General features: G+C 40.5%; 1 protein-coding gene across 1 annotated transcript; it reads left to right on the top strand.

Moving 5' to 3' along the window:
• The first annotated feature begins 4,663 nt into the window (after positions 1–4,663).
• Positions 4,664–7,314, top strand: LOC139469100 (uncharacterized). Its single transcript, XM_071251230.1, has 2 exons — positions 4,664–5,353; positions 7,063–7,314. Exons 1-2 carry the CDS (start codon positions 4,664–4,666, stop codon positions 7,312–7,314), a joined length of 942 nt encoding a protein of 313 aa, XP_071107331.1.
• Positions 7,315–7,644: the final 330 nt, after the last annotated feature.

Genomic DNA, 7,644 nt, shown 5'->3' with positions numbered 1-7,644 from the left:
TCAGAAAACTAGTAAGGAGATAGAAACTGTTGAAGATGAAATTGAACTTGCCCTTGATAAGTGTAACCGGGTTTTCTTGGCTTTATCCATGATTTTATATAGATGACACCAAGACGGCTACGGGGTGTGAGGCTTATGTTTATTTGGTGAATAATCACGATAGTCACCCTGTAATAAGAAACAGATAATATAGTATATGCATATTAAAACATAATATATATCATATCATCATCAAAGCAATACAATCATTTCAGTTACATTACTTACAACTAATTATTATTAGATGATATGATAGAAATGGCTTACAGTGCATATTAAGTAAAATGGTTACACATACCTTATGTGTGGCACAAGGGTGTAAAACGTGATACCCTTCAAATGTCACCATTCATGATATGTCCTGCAGAAGAAAGAGCAGGAATAGATACTTAGAGTGACTAAATACAATGAAATAAATAACAAAATGCATAGTTTGTGCAATTCCATTAATGTAGCTATAACTTAGAATGTATACAAGATAATATTAAGATACACTATTGCTTAGGTTAAAGTTAGGCCTCTAAAACACATTCATTCAAAACATCAACATTAATAGAAATATGTGATTCAATGTAAATATAATTACTTCTTAGATGCTTATTTATAATGCATAATCTTTGATTACTATTTAATCCTATTTAGAAATAAAGATAAATTATAAACTAACCTTTTGTGGTGATCTATGAATACTCCCAGTGCAGTGCATAGTGAAGTGGCAATATGGAGTTAGTCAGAGCAAGAAGGTAAAGTTTGAATTTGGCCAATCACAGGATCGCTTGTGATGTGATTGATCAGCAGAGGGCTGGACAAAGAATGTAGTTTGAGCTTGGGTTGTGATTGATAATTGAGGCCTGGACTTAGAATGATGGGATAAAAACAAACACACACCTCTGTTGAACAAAGTTCAACAGAAACAAAACTTGAAATTGTATTTTTGTCTTTTTGCAAATAAATCTAATATATACACAAAAGACTAAAATACAAATATATACACAAAAGACTAAAATACAAATATATACACCTGCTACATAAGGCTGAAGCATTGTTAATTCGGATGCAAAAAACATTCAGTCAGAAATGTTAAGGTCTCATCAATTCGATGCGAATCGGTCGCATGATAGCTGTAAAGGTTTGTTGCATGATGCAGACTTGGACAGTGATGGCACTGGACAAATCAGTAACCAAGGTTACAAACATGCTGCGTTCAATTTAGGCCATTTTCAACCAAGGTCAAATATGGATATGAAACGGACACCAGTCCCAGATAACACAAAAGGGTGTTATACAACTTCAGGTAAGTTATCTAGGCAACACAATTTAGGTGAAGACATGTGGAAACAATTGAAGAGAGTTTCCATTCCAGTATTTTCTGGTGACGTCAGAGAATATGAAGGCTGGAAGTCTGCTTTCATGGCACGTTTTGAAGTGTGGAATTGATGGCTGTAAAGCAAATCATAACAAGTTACTTCATGATCAAACCAAAGTTACAAGCAGTGTAGACCCTAATGTAGAGATGAAACATACCACAACAACACCACAAGCAAGTAGATCAGAAACAATCACCATGACAACTTCTAAGCAGGAAGGTCATTACCTTGCACTTAGGACAGTTCCTGTTATCCTTAAGAATGGTCAGCACAGAATGATGGTTAATGCCTTGCTGGATGATGCCAGCACGCATACTTACATCAATGAGGATGTAGCAGCAGAACTTGGTGTTCAAGGTCAGACACAGCAAGTGTCGGTCAATGTCCTCAATGACAAACAGGAAATATTTGATAGTATGCTTATTGATATCGGCTTAGAAAGTACTGATGATTCAGTTGACATGAACATCACAGCTTTGACAACTACCAAAGTAACAGGTAGAATGGAAGTCATTGATTGGCGAAAACATGCCAAAGAATGACCACATTTGACGAAAATAAAATTTCCAAAGGTAAGTTCTCGTCCAAGAGTTGACATCCTGTTAAGTAGGGATAATTTAGAGCTGCATTCCTCTCTTAAAAAGTTTCGTGGAGCTCATGGAGAGCCTGTGGTTCGGTTGACACCCTTAGGTTGGACCTGTGTTGGTGCTGTATCAGGTTTAGACAAAACACATGTAGCAGGTACCGCAGATACAGATATTGAATCTTTGATTCACACATTTTGGGAGTCTGAAAGCATTTCAGGTTCAACATCGATTAGAAGCATTGATGAGAATGATGCAGTTAAGGCTGTAGAACAGTCCCTTGTTTACCCAAAAGACAAATTAGTTGAGACAGGTTGGAATTCCATGGAAGGAGGGTCATGAGAAACTGAAAAACAATTATGATATGGCATTCAATCGTCTTCTCAATTTATAAAAGAAGTTGTCAAAGGATCAAACGATTTCAGAAAAAGTACCTGAAACAGAAATAGATCAAAGTAAATGCTACTTACCACATTTTCCAGTCTTTAAACCAGAGAGAAGTATAACAAAGGTGAGAATCGTATTCGATGCATCTGCAAAGAATAAAGGCATATATCTAAATGATGTCATTCATCAAGGACCAAAGCTCCAAAATGATCTATTTGAGATCTTTCTGCAGTTTCACAAACATCCTGTTGCAATCATTTGCGATATTGCTGAAATGTACCTTCAAATTGAAGTCACTCAGGATGACCGTCCATATCTAAGATTTCTTTGGAGGTCTATGGATCTGAACAAAAAGCCAGATGTGTTTTGAGTTCTCAAAGGTTGTGTTTGGATTAAATTGTACTCCCTTATTAGCTCAGTATATCACTCAAGAACATGCTAAGTCCATGGAGAAAGAACTTCTATTGGCTTCAGCAACAGTGGAAAAGTCAACTTATATGGATGACAATATGGATTCCGTTGACACAAATAGCAAAGCTATGGAGCTTTACAAACAGCTGCAACAGCTGTGGAGTACATCAGGTATGCACGCTCGTAAGTGGGTTTCCAATTCCATGCAAGTTCTCCAAGAAATACCAGAAGAGGATAGATTGAAAGAGATTAATATTCAAATGAGTGAATTACCATCTGTACAAGCACTGGGCTTACTGTGGAATGCAGAATCAGAAGAGTTTATATTTTCTTTCATGTCCTTAAAGCAGGATATCAAGATGACTAAGAGGAACTTCTTGAAAGAAACTGCTAAGCTGTTTGATCCTTTTGGGTTCTTGGGTCCATTCATCATTAGGGCAAGAGTTCTTAAGTCCCTTAATGCCGAGCGCCAGACAGGGTAACAACAAGTACCATCTTTTACGTCTATTGGTATGACGCGGTCGGGGATCCAACCACGGACCTTCCGCTCTCCGGGTGGACGCTCTACCACTAGACCACGGAGGTGGTCACTTCAAAGATGAAGTTGCACACATTTGTAGATGCTTTAGAGGCAGCATTTGGAGCTGTGGTATATTTAGTAACCATTCGTGAGGATGACACAAAGTCTAGTTATCTAGTTGCTTCCAAGTGCCATGTTGCTCCCCTCAAGGCAGTTAGTATGCCTCGAATGGAGCTGCTTGCGGCAGTTCTGGGTGTCCGACTGTAACTGGCTTGATAAAGGCATTAGAATTACCTTTGCAGTGTGCAACGCTATGGTCAAACAGCCAGAACGTACTATGGTGGATCAAAAGACAGAGTCGATGTTTTAAGCCATTTGTAGCAAATAGGATTGGATACATACAAGAGCATACAAACATCAGTCAGTGGAAATACGTACCATCCAAACTGAATGCTGCAGACATTCTTAGTAGATGTGTAGACGCTGAAGCACTTTTGACAGAGAAATGGCTGAATGGACCTGAATTTGTGACACATGATGAAACCGAATGGCCGGAGCAGACCATTGACATGGACATTACTGAGACATCAGAACTGAAGAAGCCTTCTTCTCAAGTAAACATCGCCATGTTTACTAAGTCTGATCCAATCTCTTGGAGATTAGACCCATCTTTATTTTCTAGTTGGAAGAGACTGTGTAGGGAGTTGGCATGGATCTATAGGTTTCTGAATGCTAGGGTTCCATATTCACTTAGGAAAAAGGGTGAACTTGATCCTGAAGAAATTGAGGACGCCGAAACTACAATTATGGTCAGGACTCAAAGAGAAGAATTTTCTGATGACTACTCGTCACTGATGAGGAAATCAAACTTGCCTTCAAACAGCAAGTTGTTTGGCTTACAGCCTTACGTTGATAAAAATGGGTTAATGAGAACAGGAGGGAGACTCAGATTTGCTGACGTATTGCCATTCAGTGCCAGATTTCCCATTATACTCCCTAGTCATAATTGGGTCACCAAACTGATTGTCAAGTTTTACCATGAGCAGGTCAGTCACATGGGTACGAACAGTACGTTATCAGCAGTGTCGTCTAGGTTTTGGATTATTTCAGCTAGAGAGGAAATTCGCCAGTGGGAAAGAGAATGTTCATGGTGTAGACGACAAAAGGCCAAACCAGCGCATCAGATAATGGCACAACTACCGAAGATCAGAGTGAGGTGTACAATGAAAGCATTTGTGACAACAGGTGTGGACTATACAGGTCCCTTTTTTACTGTACAGGGTCGAGGCAAGAGTCGACAGAAACGTTATCTCTGCCTTTTCACGTGTTTGTCAACCCGAGCGGTTAATTTAGAAATGGCATTCGGTTTAGACACGGATTCATTTCTGAATGCCCTGTTCCGTATGGCTCACAGACGATGTATGCCAAAGGACGTAATCTCGGATAATGGAACCAACTTTGTTGGTGCTGCAAAGGAGCTGAAGCAGCTCATTTCTGGACTAAACTCGGATGTGCTTAAGTCAAACTTGGCAAACAAAAGTGTGAAGTGGTTGTTTAATCCTCCACACGCACCATATTTTGGAGGTGTTTTCGAGTCTTTAGTGAAGTCTGCAAAACGGGCTATCTATGCTATACTGAGTTCAGGTGACGTTAGTGATGAAGAGCTGATGACAGCCTTTACAGGAGCTGAAGCTCTTCTGAATTCTAGGCCTTTGACCTATAAAAGTGCACATCCACAGGATCATGTGCCTCTTACGCCCAACCATTTCCTACATGGTCAGGTGGGCCGGAATTTCGCACCAGAGTTAGATTCTACCTCGTTCAGCACAAAGAAGCAATGGAGGAGAGTTCAAGAACTCATCAGACATGTGTGGAAACGATGGATGAGAGAGTGGCTCCCGACTCTCAACATTCGAAAGAAATGGATTACACCATCCAGAGACATACAGGTCGATGCCGTTGTCATTGTGGTATCTCCAGATACTCCTCGTGGAGTTTGGCCTCTTGGCAGAGTTCTCAAAACGTATCCTGGAAAGGATGATCACGTACGCGTTCTTGATGTCCAAGTTGGCAAAACATTCTTGAAAAGACCTATCACGAAGGTCTGCCCTCTTGAATGGAGTTGAATTCTGAATTGTCAAATTGGATAACAGCAACAAATGTTCATACTCATAGATTCAGTTTCCTTTCAGTTTCTTCTAAGTTTAGTCGGTTTTCATGATAGACATGGATCTATCATGGAGGGGGGCATGTTCTGAAGACATGTTTGTTCATAAAAAGTGTGCTCCAAAACGTACCCGGAGCTTATAGATCGCGCTTCACGTGCAGTCATGTTAGTTTTAAATAAAGAATATGCTCTCCAAAACGCATCGCCTGAACACACCAACGTATGGCTGTGACTGCACGTGAAATGTGAGGGTTGTGAAAAAATATAAGGCGGTAGCGCGCATCAATTTGTTAGTTGGTCAGAGTTCGTTAGAGAGCTGGTTAGTTAGATGGTTAGAGAGTTGGTGTTAGAGTTAGACACATAAGCATACAGGTGAGGTGAAATGGGGTTTAACGTCGTGTCCAAGATTATTGCACTTATATAGCGACGTGCATGCACGTGTACGTGTGTGTTTGTGTGGCTGCTTGTACTAGTCCGGACTGATGCCGATTTATAGTGCTAGCACACTGAGATACCATGCCGCAGTTTAACATGAATACCCCACTCAGACACAGTATACTGCCTCAGAGCCGACCAGTCTTTGTTTTAGACCCTTAATGTCGAGCGCCAGACAGGGTAACAACAAGTACCATCTTTTACGTATTTTGGTATGACGCGGCCTGGGATCGAACCCCGGACCTTCCGCTCTCCGGGCTGACACTCTACCACTAGACCACGGAGGCGGTCCACAGAAGCATACAAACATACAGTACCTGTTAAAATTAGCATTAGTTCTAGATATTTAGTTTCTTTCATTTGAGGTTTATTGATCTTTCCTTCACATAACAGGTAATCACGTTTAGTTCCTTAAAGATTTTCATAGTTTGTTAATAGGTTATCACATTTAGTTCCGTGTTTCATTCGGGGGCACGGGTGGCCCAGTCGTCTGAGGCGCCGCGATTCGCTGTGCAGAGTTGCGTCCCTTCGGCACGCCAGAAACCTATGATTATGGGTTCGATTCCCGGTTCGCCCCGATTATGTTTCTAGGTTTGTCAGCACCATACACGTACTCATGGGTTTCACCGCAGTGATAAACGTCTGAGACCTGCATCACTTCGGGCTTTCCTCCCACATTAAGCTGACATGCCGCGATATAGCTGGAATACTGTTAAAAGCGTTGTTAAACCAAACTCACTCACTCACACCTTGTTTCATTCAAAAAGGGTAAGTCATACAATTTTAAGATAAGTTTTCATTTAAGTTAAACCACGCTCAAATATCCAGTTACACTGTGCAACAAGCTTAGGTAATGATAAGGATAAGATCTTATAAAAATTATTTGAACTCACATTCTTGTGACACTTAACGATACGCTGCTTGGGAGCTTCAAAAGCGTAATTGTTCTGAGCTGAGATAATCGAGACTGGGTATTTTCTGTTATCTATTTGTGAGTGAACCGGGAAAGGTAGTTACATGCTGGTAATTGTGATCAAGAAGCCCATTGTGAAACAATACGTTATATCCTGATGGTGATGTCTGGTTCCAAACTGAAAGAAGACAGCTTTCTCAACTAGCTGATACATGTTCAAATGATGAACAACTCGTCAGTTTGCATTGAGCCCCCTAGAAGTGTCCCTAAACTATCCTAGAGCATTCGTCCTTTTGAGCACCCTGGATGACCTAGGCTCTGTCCAGGCTTCCAACACTGACAAAGCAGCTACAATGCTTCCACCAACAGAAGATGCTTTCAAGCTACAGATCATATGTCGTCTCCAGAAAGTGTCTGGACTGCCACTACTGAACACAGCACCTGCTCTGGTTGCCAAAACTCTGCACATGATCATGAACCTGAAGGTTTGAGGGACAGTGACATTGGCAGTGACTAAATGCATTTTACTGTATTGCCTAAAAGGGGATTTGTTAATGAGTTACTGACAATATTGAAGCAATTGCAAATGAGTGCTTCACATTGACACTTGAAAGTAAGTCAATATGATCAGCAATTATATGATATAACATCGACGATAATTATCTTATATATGACAATAACATGATAGATGGAGTTCCTGGTCGAAGTTTGACATTTAAATTTCTTATACATTCCGAAGTGAAGATGAAATGGTGTCTTTTTCCTGTATTGACGGCCATCTTGGAGGCTATTTTGTCCGCCATATTGGATAAGTAAGGATA

Source organism: Haliotis cracherodii, unplaced genomic scaffold (genome assembly GCF_022045235.1).
Source record: "Haliotis cracherodii isolate W230 unplaced genomic scaffold, xgHalCrac1.p SCAF_2, whole genome shotgun sequence".
NCBI classification, from domain to species: domain Eukaryota; kingdom Metazoa; phylum Mollusca; class Gastropoda; order Lepetellida; family Haliotidae; genus Haliotis; species Haliotis cracherodii.
Note: the sequence above shows the minus strand (reverse complement) of the source record. Positions and strands in the feature narration are given on the sequence as shown.

Excerpts from the sequence above, each read along its gene's own strand:
- LOC139469100 (XM_071251230.1), top strand. The coding sequence starts at position 4,664 with ATGGCATTCGGTTTAGACACGGATTCATTTCTGAATGCCCTGTTCCGT. Across the intron at positions 5,354-7,062 it reads ATCCTGGAAAGGATGATCAC|TTTGCATTGAGCCCCCTAGA; the intron begins GTACGCGTTCTT and ends ACAACTCGTCAG.